The 15,255-nt window shown below is 37.6% G+C and overlaps 1 protein-coding gene across 3 annotated transcripts; it reads left to right on the top strand.

The window, feature by feature from the left end:
* Positions 1-17: 17 nt before the first annotated feature.
* Positions 18-8,311, top strand: LOC106097305 (uncharacterized). 3 transcript variants are annotated; one of them, XM_025901440.1, is made up of 7 exons: positions 18-486; positions 4,973-5,320; positions 5,524-5,682; positions 6,210-6,320; positions 6,562-6,599; positions 6,682-6,828; positions 7,583-8,311. In XM_025901440.1, exons 1-7 carry the CDS (start codon positions 261-263, stop codon positions 7,769-7,771), a joined length of 1,218 nt encoding a protein of 405 aa, XP_025757225.1. In that variant the 5' UTR covers positions 18-260; the 3' UTR covers positions 7,772-8,311. The 3 variants fall into 3 exon arrangements, with proteins under 3 accessions (XP_025757225.1, XP_019204944.1, XP_025757226.1); XM_019349399.2 differs by lacking the exon at positions 18-486 and adding an exon at positions 3,711-4,499; XM_025901441.1 differs by lacking the exon at positions 18-486 and adding an exon at positions 4,510-4,688.
* The last annotated feature ends 6,944 nt before the right edge of the window (positions 8,312-15,255 follow it).

The following is a 15,255-nucleotide window of genomic DNA, read 5'->3' as shown; positions in this document are numbered from 1 at the left end:
GTCTATAAATTCTTTCTTACGTATTCTTTATTAAATATTCTTTGTAAATTAATATCTTCAGTGAGCAAAAAGGTTGAATTCATAATGTTTGTGACTTTCTCTTTTGATTACTGTGTTATTATTTTTTTTGATTCATATCCATCCATATTTATTTCTACAGCAGCGTGTCACGTTCTTGTGTTGAGCTTGCTAGCCATCTGTCTTGCAGCTTTGTTTAGACTCCAAGGATGTAAATCCAGCCTAATGCAGCTTTAGAAGTGATGAGACACATTTTTGAAAAGCTAAACCAACACAGAATCCTTCACTCTGCAGTTCAAGAAGTTAAAGCAAAGAGGAGAAGTGTAGAGCTGTATGACGTGTATCGGGGAGGGAGTCCATCATTAAGAGAAGTGAGAAGTTCCTGGTTTGTAAGACGAGCAATATTATACGATCAGACGGTCAATATGAAGACAGTATGTGGCACTGTGGTCTGTTTCATCTTTCTCAGTGAGTAAATTTTTGTATTATTTCTCCTTCTTACATATCATTGCTTTATGTGGGTAAATATGTTTATTGGCACATGAAGTTTGTTAAAAATATAAGGTAACTTCCCCAAATATAAACCATGCAGGAACCTTTTTTAAGCATGGCTCCATTTTTTTGTTACCTAAGGTTATCTTTTTATTTTTTTTTCAAAAATTCTCCAGATTTTTTTGCATTGTAGTTCAATATTTATTAAAATATCCACATATATACTTTTTTTTTTAAAGAGTAGTGTTATAGTTGAGATTTTTTATGGGGAACCGACAGTTTACAGTATCACTGTTTTGCAACACACTGGGAAAACTAAAAAAACTGGGCTTAACATTTGGACTGTTGGAGCTGTTTTGCACCTTTGATGAACAATTATAAAGTTTAACAGTGTTTCTTTGTCATAGTGTTTGTGGTTAAACATGTTCAGAGTGTAAGTGCCTCTGAACGTACAAGTTAACTTCCCCATTTTTATTTAAACACACTTCAGTTTATTTTGTTTTTCAATAATTTCACTTCAGTTTTCTATAAAGAAATTATCCTGATTTTCTTGTATTGTTGTTGAATATACAGCCAAATATCCACTTTATACTTGTTTTTAGTTTGTTTTATTTTAAGGATGTATTTATAGTTGACAAGTACACACTGTTGTCTCTTCAACCTCACCGCTTTGCAACACAAAGGAAGGAAACAAGGGAAACTGATCTTAACGTTTGTTGTGTGTTATTCTAGTCTGTGCGTGTGTGTGTGTGTGTGTGTGTGTGTGTGTGTGTGTGTGTGTGTGTGTGCGCGCACCTCTGTGTTTCTCCTCCTGCTCCTCACACTTTATCTCAGCTGACAGTCGGGGGTAGGACATAACAAATAAATATATGTAGCTTTGCTCAAGTGGCTCCTAATCAATCAAGATGACAGAAAGATTATCTGTCAGACAACAAGAGTGATTTTTAGAAGAAGGAAGAATTGAAGATGATGAAGAAGAAGAAATCCACCTGAAATCCAGAGTCCAGTCTTTGTTACATGGGACTCTGCTGGACCAGTTATAGCAAGATGGTTTAATCAGAGTCTTACAGCAAGTTTTAAGGTGAGCATGAGACGCTCCAAAACAACCACATCAGTAACTGGCAAATACAGAACTATGTATATGAAATTAAGATAAGATAAAGAACTTTATTGTCATTGTAGTTATACAACGAAATTTGTTTGGTAGCTCACAGAGGCCAGCAGCAATAAAATAAGAAGCAGCATAGTAACATAATAACCATAGTAAACGTAGTAAAAGTATAAAACATGAAGTAAAAAGAAGGCACTTAGCACAGTAAATAAAAAAAATATAATAGTATTTACAATATGATAGTTTGAGCGCAAACAGTATAATATATTATAACAGTATTATAGAGTATTATATCTCTTCCCCGATGGGAGGGGTACAAAAAGTCTGTGACCTGGATGGGTTGGGTCCTTGATGATGCAGCTAGCTCGCTTCTGTAAACGACTAGCATAGACCGTGTTGAGATTCGGGAGTTTGGTTCCAATGATCCCCTGGGCAGTTTTGACGATCCGGGTCAGAGCTCGACGGTTTTCTGCAGTGCAGCTGAAGTACCACGCTGTGATGCAGTGACAGAGGATGCTCTCTATTGTGCTCCTGTAAAAGTTTACTAAGAGCTGGGTTGGCACATTTGCTTTTTTAAGTTTTCTTAGGAAGAAGAGTCTCTGTTGTGCTTTCTTCACTAAGTGGGATGTGTTAATAGTCCATGTGAGATCTTTTGTTATGTGTAGGCCCAGGAATTTAATGTCATTCACCCTCTCAACTTCCTCACCGTTTATGTGGAGGGGTGGTAATGTTGTTTTCTTGGCTCTCCTGTAGTCTACAACCATCTCCTTTGTTTTGGCAGTGTTCAGAACCAGGTCGTTGTTTCCACACCATTTGATTAGATGTTGGACGTCCTCTCTGTAGTGAGACTCGTTGTTGTCTGATATCCTTCCCACTATTGTAGTGTCATCAGCAAACTTCACTATGGTGTTAGAAGAGGAGTGGATGGGTTTACAGTCGTGTGTGAATAGGGTGAAAAGAGCTGGACTAAGAACGCAGCCCTGCGGTACTCCTGTGTTAATGGTGATAGCAGATGATGTAAGGTTGCCCACCATGACCTTCTGTGGTCAGGGTGGGCATCCTTGCTCAAAGAAGGAAGAAACCACTCAGTGTTGCTACAAAGATGGCATAATCAGGGTTACTGTTACTGTTGTGCAGGACATAAAATCTTATTTCTTTTCAACCCAGGTGCCATCTACTGGAAAATGTTCCCTGATCTAAATTTTGTTCCTGATAAAGCAGCAACAAAAAGAAGATCTGCAACATGTGTGTCACAGACACAGGAAGACATAGTTCACTGCCTGCTACATTCAGTCCTTTTCAGTTTGCCTACAGGCCAAACCGACCCACAGACAATGCAATAGTGCTGGCTCTGCACACTGCCCTCTCCCACCTGAACCATAAGAACACATATGTGTGGAAGCTGTTTATTGACTAGAGCTCCACTTTCAACCCTATTATTCCATCCAGGTTCATGATGAAGCTTTGGAATCTGTGGTTCATTATGCGACTGGATCCTGGACTTCCTGAAAGACAGACCACAGGTGGTAGAAATCCGTAGTGCTGCATCATCTACACCAGGGGTGTCGAACTCCAGGCCTCGAGGGCCGGTGTCCTGCAGGTTTTAGATATCACCCTGGGTCAACACACCTGAATCAGATGATTAGTTCATTACCAGGCTTCTGAAGAACTTCAAGACATGTTGAGGAGGTGATTTAGCCAGTTAAATCAGCTGTGTTGAATCTAAAACCTGCAGGACACCGGCCGTCGAGGCCTGGACACCTGTGAGCTACACTGACGTTCAACACCGATGCCCCACCATGGATGTGTGCTCAGCCCCCTGCTATACACCTTGTTCACCTACAACTGTGCGGCCACACGCAGCTCAAACACCATCATTTATATCGAGGGAAGGTGGAGAGATGCTTCAAATTCCTGGGGATTAAAATCAGTGATGATTTGAGCTGATCACATCACGTATATGTGATCACAAAAGCAGCAACACAGCGGCTCCTCTTTCTGCAGTGGTTTGGCATGGACCCCAGAATTCTCACCAACCTCTATCGATGCACCATCGAGAGTGCATGGGTGTTAAAATCATGGGTGGGGTGTGGGGGGGTAGTGCTTGTTAACAGTCTGAATGGCCCACAGGAAGAAGCTGTTTGTGAGTGTGGTGGTGTGGGACCTGATTGCCCTGACCCACTGCCCTTTGGGCATCAAGGGGTCACCTGTGATGGCCCTGGTTTTCGTGAGACAGGAGGAGCTGGCATGGCCTCCAGGAGTGGCAGATGAAAGTTGTTTCTCAGTTATGGCCCCTATGTAGAGCATGCCCTCCAGACGAGCATTACAAGGCCAGCAGCAGTTTCTCGTCCGGGGTTGTTCTTCCTCGGGACACAAAGAAAGTGTAGCCACTGTTGGGCCTTCTTCACCTGAGCATTGGTGTTGTGGGTCCAGGTGAGATCCGCGGAGATGTGGGTTTCCAGAAAGGGGGAGACAGATTCCCCCCGTTCAACATTTATAATCAAAGGGAGTGGACCTGTCTGTGCCTCCTGAAGTCCATTATGAGTTCTTTTGTTTTAAGGATGTTCAGCTTCAGGTTTTTTCTGAGCATCAGCTGGAAAAATTCTCTACCTCCACCCTGTATGCTGTCTCATCTCCATTAGAGATGAGCCTACTCACGGTGGTGTCATCAGCATACTTGAAGATGATGTTCATTGGGTGGATTGATGCACAATTATGTGTGTACATGGAGTAAATTAGGGGGCAGAGAATACAGCCCTGCGGAGATTTGATGCTGAGTGACAGTTGGGCGAAGAGTTGGAGGCAGTCTGACTGACTGAGGAAATCTTTGATTGAGTAGCATTTGGCAAGGGGGACACGAAGGTGGATCAGTTTGGTGGCAAATTATGTTTAACCATTCTTTGTTCAAAGATGATACAACAGCAATGTTATTTTTTCATACTTGTTAAATATGAACCATAAAAGGAACAACACTGTGCTGATATCCTGAAGTCTCTGAATGTTCAGCAACACATCTTCATTTTACGTGTGAAGGTCGGAAAAGCGGATGAAGATGGATTTGAAACAAGTAAAACTCAAGATGATATTCTAGCTTTTACACAAAACTTCAACTCTGAGTCTTCTTCAGCTGATGATTTGTGGATTTAGGAACAAACATGACATTTGCTGTTTGTAAAATTACTTTACTTTGCAAGTAAAGTAAAAATTTAGTGAATTCAACTAAATATTTATGACTGTTCACATGAAGTGAATAAAAGTGAATAAATTCAATTAAATTAAATGTACACAAATATATTTTAACAACATATTACAGGATACATATTAACTATTGACTGTTCATCATTTCTACAGCACTGCACGATGGAAACACTGGTCAGGTCAATAAAGGAATTCCCACCTATAGAAGAATGGAAGGAGAAAGCATCAGAGTCGAATGCAAATTTTCTTACTCTGGAACCAACAAGCTCTTCTGTAAGGGAAAATGTGAAAAACAAAATATCCTAATTGAAACAACAAAGAACTCAGCTAAAAATGGCAGATACAGCATTCAGTATGTAAAAAATAGTTTTCTGTCATCTGATATTCTGTATGTGAGCATCGCACAGCTGAAAAAGTCTGACACAGGACCATACATGTGTCATTCGACCAAAACTTGGGATGGAAATCTGAGCCATGAGTTTTATATTCTTGTCACAGAAGGTGAGTTCCAACAAAAATATTTTTTTTATGTCATTGTTTTACATAAACTTAAAATGTAGTTTTTATAAGTTCTGCTGATGACTACAAACTAAACCTTACATGCAAACACTGAATCTGCTTTAAGCATAATTATTAAGATTTAATCTCATTGTTTCATTGTTCATGTTGTTTGTATACTTCAACTTTAACATTTCTGTCATCAGGCTCAACAACAAAAACAGAAATAGCAACAACATCAACAACATCAACAACAACAACAATACCAACAACAGAGAGTTCAGTCTTCAGTTCAGAAAGTGCTGGAGTTTCATCAGTGTCCCCCGAAACCTCAAAACAGCCCGAGAGATCGCCTGCAAGTTCAGGTACATTATACATTTTTTGTTTAATATGTAATATGTCGATGTAGATATGATCTTGGTTATTCAGACCCTTTTCCATTAGTACCTGCACAGATTGACTTGTTACGGTTCGGGTACCAGGTGCTAAAATAGTACCTGCTCGGCTGGGTTTCCGAGAGATCCGAACTTGGCATCACTCGATGAGTCATGATAGTCGCCTTGTTCACAAAAATCAAAACCACCATTTCTGAAACCCGACATTGAGGGAAATGGCTACAAAAAATGACGCCGTGATCCCCCAACTCTGGTGAAAAGCCACAGACCAAGCAGCAGGTGTGTCGACGTCCAATGTTGCTTCGTGTGGCATAATTACATCATGGGATGCTCGTGTCACGTTGCTATAACGATGACGACGCACATTAGGCAGTACTTGATTGTCATGGAAAACCAGTCAATCTGAGTCAAATTTTGGCGAGACATTTCGAGTCAATCTGAGTAGATAATGAAAAAATCGTTAGACTCTCTGAGTAAAACAAATTTGTTCCTTTAAGCTACTGCAGGTATGCTTCCTTATGTGGGACTGTTTCTGGCCATTATGATCATCCTCTTCTCGGCAGCTTTGCTGATTTTCTGCAAGAACAAGAGGGCCAGTAAACACAAAGGTGCACACACACACGCACACACACACACACACACACACACACACACACACACACACACACACACAGAAAACCTTGTTTTCAAAGGTACCAAAAAACATGAAATGCATTATTTATCTACCTCGGAGATGTCTGTGTGTGGAAGAAAGAAAAACATTTTTAAAAGCAAAAATGAATGAAAATAACAGAGTTTCTGGTTTAATTCTTCAGATGTGGATCATTTTTTGACCTGCATGTTTTTCAGGACCTCCTTTGGAAAATGAAAATGGTGACATCACACAGGTGAGTTACAGGAATTCTGAGATACCTGAGCTTCATTACTACTTGAATTGTATGAATAGGCTGGGTTCTTCTTTCTCTACAGGTGAACCAGCTCTATGAAGAGGTCAGAGAAATGGACAATTTACCTCCCATGGGTATGTCCTCAGTTTACACGTACCCCAAATACTCCCAATCACATGGATTTGAAAACATAGACTTCCACAGCCTCAGCACCCCTCCTCAGAACAAAGTAAGTAAAATTGTGGTCTGATTTTAAGCTTTGAGGTCAGAAATCTGGATCTTTATATTAAATTAGGTAACTGTTTGAGTAAAAAAGTAATGAGGACCTCAGGTTATGGCTGAGCAAGTACAGCGTCAGCAGATTAGAAATATAATTTGATGGGGGGAGGGGCTACACAGGGCCTTGGAAAATCCACAATAAAATCTTCAAGTCAATTCTCAAATTAACAGGTCACCAGTAAAAAGAAGCTAAAACAGGGTTCATGTGTTCTCTATTTTTGTTCTCTATTTTTGGTTTTAATAAGAAGTCTGACTGTTGCATTTAGGATCAGCTGTAGTTTCTGTAAACTTTTTTTTGCCATTTAATGTCTTTAATTGGGTCATTCGCTGCACATAGTTTAGGAATGTCAATGGGAAAGAGATGTGCAGCTGATGAAACCTTCACTGATGAAATTATGTTCACTATTTGTTCAACATGTATTTCGAGAAATACGTAAAATGATGAATCAATTTTACGAAGATTTTAGAGGCAGTAGTTAGTGTTGCTGTTGATTTGTTTTGCATCAGTAAAGTAGCTAGCTTGTTTTGTGCACTCCATTTTTTTATATTCAGCAATGTCGAGAATAACTGAGGATGTTTGAAAGATTTGGGACACAAAATGTGGATTTTTACTAAATTTGTAATCTCTCTGGATATAGCTCTATAAAAAATTATTTTATTAAATGCTTTTAAGAGACTAAAGTTTGTTCTCACTTTTCTTTCAGGCTGAAGAAAACTCAAGTACTCTTCATTACTCTGAAGTCGATTTTTCCCACATTCCTGCCACCAACAACGCTCCACCTCATAATGCAACTGATGTTGTTTACTCCACACCTGTGGTACATACCAGCCCTTCCAACCACACCAAAGATTCTTCATCTCCTCTGTACTCAGCAGTTAAAAAACGGTATTAATGCTGCCGATGGCACCTTCCCTCTCACAAAGATCAACCGGTGATCGTAATTCATACAAAATGAGGTTCTTTTCTGCTTATTTAAGTGAACTGAATGTTCAAACAATTAGCCTCAGATTAATTTATTTAATTATTTAGTTATATCTACTTTAACTTAACAGACAACTAATTGCATGCATACTTTTTGGAAACTGGAGTATTTTTCATTAAGAAATACAGGAAAACCCAACTGACTTGGAACATCCGTGGCTGTATGAGAGCATGCAGTGGTCTCAGGTCAGGCAGCAGGTTGTTCTTGGAGGGACATCCATAAATGGAGTTAGCAAAACGGCTTCTTTCACATGTAGAAATTTACATCAAGCGGTTTCTTTCTTGCCCAAACCTAACAAAACTGAGACTGAAAAGTAAATAATGGCATGAAAATCTGCACAAAACTCAAAAACATTCTGTCAGAAAACCCTAAAGACAAGTTCCACTAGTGACAGTTTCCGTTTTCTTTCTGTTGGCAATGTAAACAAGCAAAAACAAACAAACAAACAAACAAAAAAAAAACCAAGCAAAAAACAAAAAGATGGGTGAATTGATTTAAAATATTATTTTAATGAAGCTTTTGGGATTGCACTCTTCTTGCCCGATTATCCAGTGTTTTCTATCATGCTTGGCTCCCATAATCTCTATAAAACATGGCGCAGTCTTATCGTCCAGGCCTGAGAAGTGAAGCTGATTTGGAAGGTTCAACAAATCCAGCAAAGCCAAACATGTCAGACTTTAATGTGAAGATGCCTAAATCCACAGCAGAAATAAAATGCAACCTGCCATAAAAAACAAATAAATGACCAAAACACCAAATTGAATGATAGGCGCCTAGCTTTGCTCACAAACCTGCTTGTTTGTGTAATTTTGTACTGACACAGACACTGAAAGTACTGTGTTAATTGTTTTTATAATCTTAACAATATCTCAGTTCTGTGGGTTATTTAATTTGCACAAGGATCTTTATGTTCTTATTTTATTTTGCTTCATTGTGCTCAACCTGATTTTTAAATCTTAATTAAAATAAACATGAACATCGACAGTTTTAACTGTATGGTCTTCATTGTTGGCAAAATATTTTTACAAATAAAGGTAAATGGACTGGTTCTTATATTGCAATTTTCTACTCTATTTGAATGCTCAAAGTGCTTTATACAACATGCCTCATTCACCCATTCACAGACATTCATTTGTTTTTCTACATCTAAATGGTTTCCATCCAACATTTACACACATTTATACATATGCATGTTTCTGCTATTAATTCACTGAAATACAAACTATCCTCTAGTGCAAATGTAGTAGTACAGGTCCTGTTTTGCCTGATGATTTTCCCCTCTGCAGCTCTATTGTAACACATGCTGATGTTTTTATTGATATTGTAAACTTATTTATGGGATAACATCTGTGTCTGTGTTAAGTCAGATGGAAGAGGACTGTGCAGTGTTGTACTGCAAGACCTCCCTGTTCTATGTGGTGATGACCCAGCTATAAACCTTACCAGCATCTACAACGCTGGTATTTTTCCCAGTGAGGAAGCACTACATCATAGTCGACTGATCAAAAACTGATCAAGTCAAAGGCACCACCTAGTGGCGATGTAGGAGAACTCAGAAACAGTGGTGTCGTAAAACAAATTTTCACTTCCATCTTTATTCATGAATGGATGCAAACACACCTTTGCTGCATTCACCACAAGTTTCACTGAACGAGACCAGCAAAGTTGGAAAAGAGAATATGTGTTTGGTGCAGGTAATCTAATTTCTAAAATCAAAAAGAGGAGGGAAAAGAATCAAGCTTTCAAATTTGCATAGAAAGAACAAGAGAAAAAAAAGGTTTGCTTTCAAATGTCAAACTACAAACTGCATCACAAAGCCACAGTACTGTCTAATAATAGTACAGACAACAAGACAGTAAAATTATTAAAAACTACTTTGTTTGCAATGACTTTTAACTACTAACTCGCTCTAGCAAGCGTGCTCACATCACTCCTATTTTATGTTCTTTACATTGGCTCCCAATAGATTTTAGAATTCGTTTTAAAATTATTGTTTTAATGTACAGAGCACTAAATGACCAGGCCCCAGATTATTTATCCAAGCTTCTCACAAAATACACTGCTGCTCGCCGTCTCCGCTCACAGACTCAGAGTTTGTTGGTTGCTCCCCGAACACGACTGAAGACGAAAGAGGACAGAGCCTTTCAGTCTGTGGCACCGAGGCTGTGGAACAGTCTACCTCTACAACTACGTTTGGTTGACTCTGTGGAATCTTTTAAAAAAACTTTACTGTTTAAAGAAACTTTCTGTTGACTAATGCTTTTTACAGTTTTACATTTTTAATTTACATTTAACCTCTATATTGTGTATATTGTGCATTTTGCTATTTATCGTACTGTTTATTTTAATCTTTGTGTACAGCGCTTTGTGACTACCTGTCTATGAAAAGCACTTAATAAATAAACTTTACTTACTTACTTACTTACTTTTATACTTGAGTAATTTTGTTCACATAAGTTTGTGACTTTAATATCAGAGAATTTCTTTTTTGTTCCACATATTTTTCCTTTTTCCTTGGAGTAATATTCTTGGAGTAATATTTTCACTTCATGCAAATGTTTAGATGACTGCTTATTTAAACTTCCTACTGGGAATTGTTTTTATGCAACTTTCCTTGTGAAATCCAATGAAAACATAGTTATATCAACATAACAAGAATGTGACAACTCGAAGGCAAATAAGCTGTTTTGATAAAATGGTTACATTTGGTTCAGACTTTTATCAGATTGGATCATGATGTTTTTTATTTTGTTTTTATTTTAAGTAACGCTTCATCTGGTGAACAAAACAAAAGCTTACTGGCACTAAAATAAGTTTCTCTGAAACCCAACGATTAATTAGTGAAGCAGGATTACATCTCACCCAGGTTAGCCCTGGGTTCACTTTTCAGAAAAGCAAATTATTAATGAGAGCTAAGGACTAATCAAAGCTCACTATTGCATTGCTACTTTTTTGTACTACAGCGTAATCAGCTGACTCTGTGCTATTTCCACCTAATCAGGTTTATCTTCACAACCACATCACTCCTTCCTTTGTTAACTTATTTTTCTTTAGAATTTTTAACTTAATAGTTTAATAATTATTCACCATTTACTTTACTACCTTTGTTTTTGTCATTGCACTATTTTTATCTACATTTGACACACAAGCTACCCTGTGTAGTGTCTTTAAATGTCCATGATATTTCCATGAGATGACACATAAGCCAAGGGATGTAACATTGTGCATTGGCCTCAATATACAGAGACAGAGATGTATTTTTGAATAGCACAAAATGCACACAAATGAAGGGTTTGTATTTTTCCTAAAATATCACTGATGACATTTGTTTCCTATGGATATAATTGTCATTATAGTTAAAACAGTAATATGTACTCTGTACTGTGTGATTTTGGATGAGGATAACAAAGTGAGATCTTTTCAGGGGACAGAAAACATGAGATACAATATAAATAAATAAGCAGAAGTGTAGAGCTGAAGAATGGGCCTCATCATTAAGAGAAGTGAAAGGTTTCTGGTTTACAAGTGAAGAAGGAAGACAACAGCATTAAACCATCAGAAGCCTGTCACTTTTTGTTCTGCTTCATCACTGTCTGTGAGTAAATTCATGTCTTGTAATTTTGTGCTTTCTGGGTGTTACTTGTCTTTGTTTTCTTTTAATTAATCATTAAGTTTTGCATAGTTGATGAAACATTTTAATGGTAAACTGTTTTAATATATTTCTTATATAGTTTTAAATATATTGTTATATATTCTGTTTCTTATATATATTGTTATTTTCTGTGGTTGACGTTAAGCCATAAAATATTTTAGTTTCAGCATGACCTTCACCTCAGGTTTACCTCGTTTTTCTGCCGAGAAATGGTCGACTTGTTGTTGAATATCCAATGAAATATCCACCCCTATACTTGGCTTTTCATTTCACTGAAATACACACCTTAGAAACTAGTCTTAAAAACAAGGATTAAACTAGTCTTAAAAACAAGGATTAAAATAGATTTAGAAAATATATTTAAAGAAACTAAATGTGAATGTCATTTGCTCAGTTTGTCAAACCGGTTCCTGCTTGGAGCTGATGCAGCAACAATATTACTTTTTTTAAAAATGTGAATGATAATGAGAGGAATAGCACTGCATGCATGTTGACACACTGAAGTCTCTAAATATTAAGCAACACATCCTCACATGCAAAGCTCTGCTGTAAAACACACATTAACTCCTACTGCTCTCATGTAGACACACAAAGATAATGACAAAGATGATATTTTCTTTGTTCACAGCTTCAATCATTTCGACATCAAACAACACTTCGCAACCTTTTCAACATCAGTATTTCTCTTTTCAGTCTCCACAACAACAACACAGAATTTGAACTTCCATGACTCAACCATGACAGAGAGTAGTTCATCAGGCTCAGGTAATAATAATAATAGATTGCATTTATATAGCGCTTTTCTAGGCACCCAAAGCACTTTACAATTCCACTATTAATTCACTCTCACACACTGGTGCAGGCAAACCACAGTTGTAGCCACAGCTGCCCTGGGGCAGGCTGACAGAAGAAAAGCTGACACATCGCGCCATCGTCCCCTCTGGCCAACACCAGTACGCGGTAGGGTAAAGTGTCTTGCCCAAGGACACAACAATCAGGACAGAGAGAGCTGTGGATCGAACCAGCAACCTTCCGGTTACAGATGAGCTTCCCATCCCCCTGAACCAGGTGTGATGTGAACGTCTATACATTCATGTGTTTATCAAAGCAACTTGTCCCTCTGCTTGTTCAAAGTAAAGTAAGAAGTTGTGAATTCAACTGAACTAATTTGAACAAGTTATGACTTTTCACATGAAGTGAATAAATTCAATTGAATTAAATGTACAAAAATATATTTTAACAACATATTACAGGATACATATTAACTATTGATTGTTCATTATTTCTACAGCACTGCACGATGGAAACACTGGTCAAGTCAATAGAGGAATTCCCACCTATAGAAGAATGGAAGGAGAAAACATCAGAGTTGAATGCAAATTTTCTTACTCTGGAACCAACAAGCTCTTCTGTAAGGGGAAATGTGAAAAACAAAATATCCTAATTGAAACAACAGAGAACGCAGCTAAAAATGGCAGATACAGCATTCAGTATGTAAAAAAAAGTTTTCTGTCATCTGATATTCTGTATGTGAGCATCGCACAGCTGAAAAAGTCTGACACAGGACCATACATGTGTTTGAGTAAAACCTGGCGTGGTGATCTGAGTCATGAGTTTTATATTCTTGTCACAGAAGGTGAGTTCCAACTAAATTGTTGTTTTTACTTTACATGCAAACACTGAGTCTTCTTTAAGCATAATTATTAGTATTCATTCTCATTGTTTCATTGTTCATATAGTTCAAAATCAAAGATGTCTTTGAAATTTTATCATTTTTATCATCAGCCTCAACAACAAAAACAACAAAAACAACAACAACAGAGAGTTCAGTCTTCAATTCAGAAAGTGTCGAAGTTTCATTAGTGTCCCCCGAAACCTCAAAACAGCCCGAAAGATCACCTGCAAGTTCAGGTACATTATACATTTTATGTTTAATATGTAATATGTTGATGTAGATATGATGTGGTTCACGTAATGTTCTGATGTGAACCACACATGAATGACACATTTTCAGCTGTTGGTAGAGACACTTCATTTTTTGTTGAAAAAAAGAATTTGTGTTATTGAAGTAGCAGCACATTCAGGATTACCTGTTTACTTTAAATGTGATATAAACAAATAACAGAAGACATGTTTTATTGGGAACGTGAATTCCCCCAACCACCCAGTTTAGTTTTAAAAATACTTTCTTCTTTCCTACTCTCTGTTTTCTCTCATTGAGGTTGCTCTTTGTGTTTGGGCATTCGTGGAGCTGTGATGGTCTTATTTTTGCTATTTCCTGTTGTTCTACTCATCTGCAAAACAAAGGCTCAAGCCTCCGATGGTGAGTTATCTACAACCTTTTTTACACCTTTGAATATAAATATTTCAGAGCTTGTATTTTGAGATCTTTTAGCTTTTTCTTCCCCCAGCGCACTTTGTTTGAATCTTTATTATATCTTCAGAGTAAGTGGGTAAAGTAAATGTTATAAAGATATAATTTCGACTTCTTCAACGGATTTAAGCAGCAGGAGAAACTCAGACCAAAACTAGGCAGAGTTGACTTTGCATTTGTTTACTCACTGTCATCTTCTGTACTTCTGCACTGTAAAAAAAAAAAAGAAAGTGATTTCATCTTTTACAGTTCATGATATATTCAGGATTTTGAATTTAAATTGTTAAAATTTGACAAGAATTCGCCCGATGCAAAAATTTAACTGGTTTTGAAGTCTATTCCAGCTGCCATAGGTTGAGAGGCAGAGTACACCCCAGGCAGATCACCAGTCTCTAGCTTGGCTAATAAAACAAGTAAAATGGTAAGAAAAGAAAAGTAGTGCTTTAAAACAAATTCTCTAATTTAATATATTCTGTTTTTATTCCATTGTGGCACCTGAATGTTATTCTTCCATGACAATACAAAGACAACACAAATCTACAAATCTCTCAATAACAGAAAAAAATAAGAAAAAGAACCCAAAATTGGGTCATTCCCTTGCAAGGTAAATACATTTCCTGTGTTTCCCCCAGAATAGTCTCCACAGAAACTATGAAAACAGTCCCGCTGTCTCCACAGAGTGAAGACTCTCACCAGCAGGGACGAGGACCACACCTACTCTCTAATCATCATTCAAAAGCTCCTTTTTATACTTGACCTCTTAATCTGAATATGCCAGCTTCATGTTTGAATAAACACAAGGTCAGTTTTCCACAAGCAGTCACAGTGGCACTTCCCTTGCTGTTAATATGTCAGACTTAACACTGATATGTTACTTTCAATATGGCATGCAGGAAAGTTCTCATGCAGAAGTGCCACAGCTGCACGCAGTTAAATCAGATTTTTCTAGCAGAGGTTTCTAAGGGTAAGCCAACACGTGTTGCTTAAAGTTCTGTTAAAAATAAAAGTAGTGTAATTTGCACAGCTCCACAGTGTCGGCCTGTGGCCTGATCTCAGTTGTGGGAAAGTTGGCCTACTTGCTTAAGTCATGGTTTTAATGTCACAGCCTGTCTTAGTATTCTTCTTAACCACATGCATGCCTGTCTGCCTGTAGTGCACCGTGCTGCAAAGCAAGTCATCTCAAACTAGCAATAAGTTTTGCAATAAGGAAATTCATATCTTGGACAAACAAAGAATTTCATTAAAACTATATCAGAGGTATAAATATCAGAATTTTATATCCTACAGCACAGTTCAGGAACTGTGTGTTGAAATCCAGCTGAATACGGCTTTAGAATAACTTTGATTGTAGAGTAAAAACAGATGCTG

The sequence above is a fragment of the Oreochromis niloticus genome, linkage group LG20, assembly GCF_001858045.2.
Source record: "Oreochromis niloticus isolate F11D_XX linkage group LG20, O_niloticus_UMD_NMBU, whole genome shotgun sequence".
Taxonomy (NCBI): domain Eukaryota; kingdom Metazoa; phylum Chordata; class Actinopteri; order Cichliformes; family Cichlidae; genus Oreochromis; species Oreochromis niloticus.
This window is presented reverse-complemented; position numbering and strand designations above follow the sequence as displayed.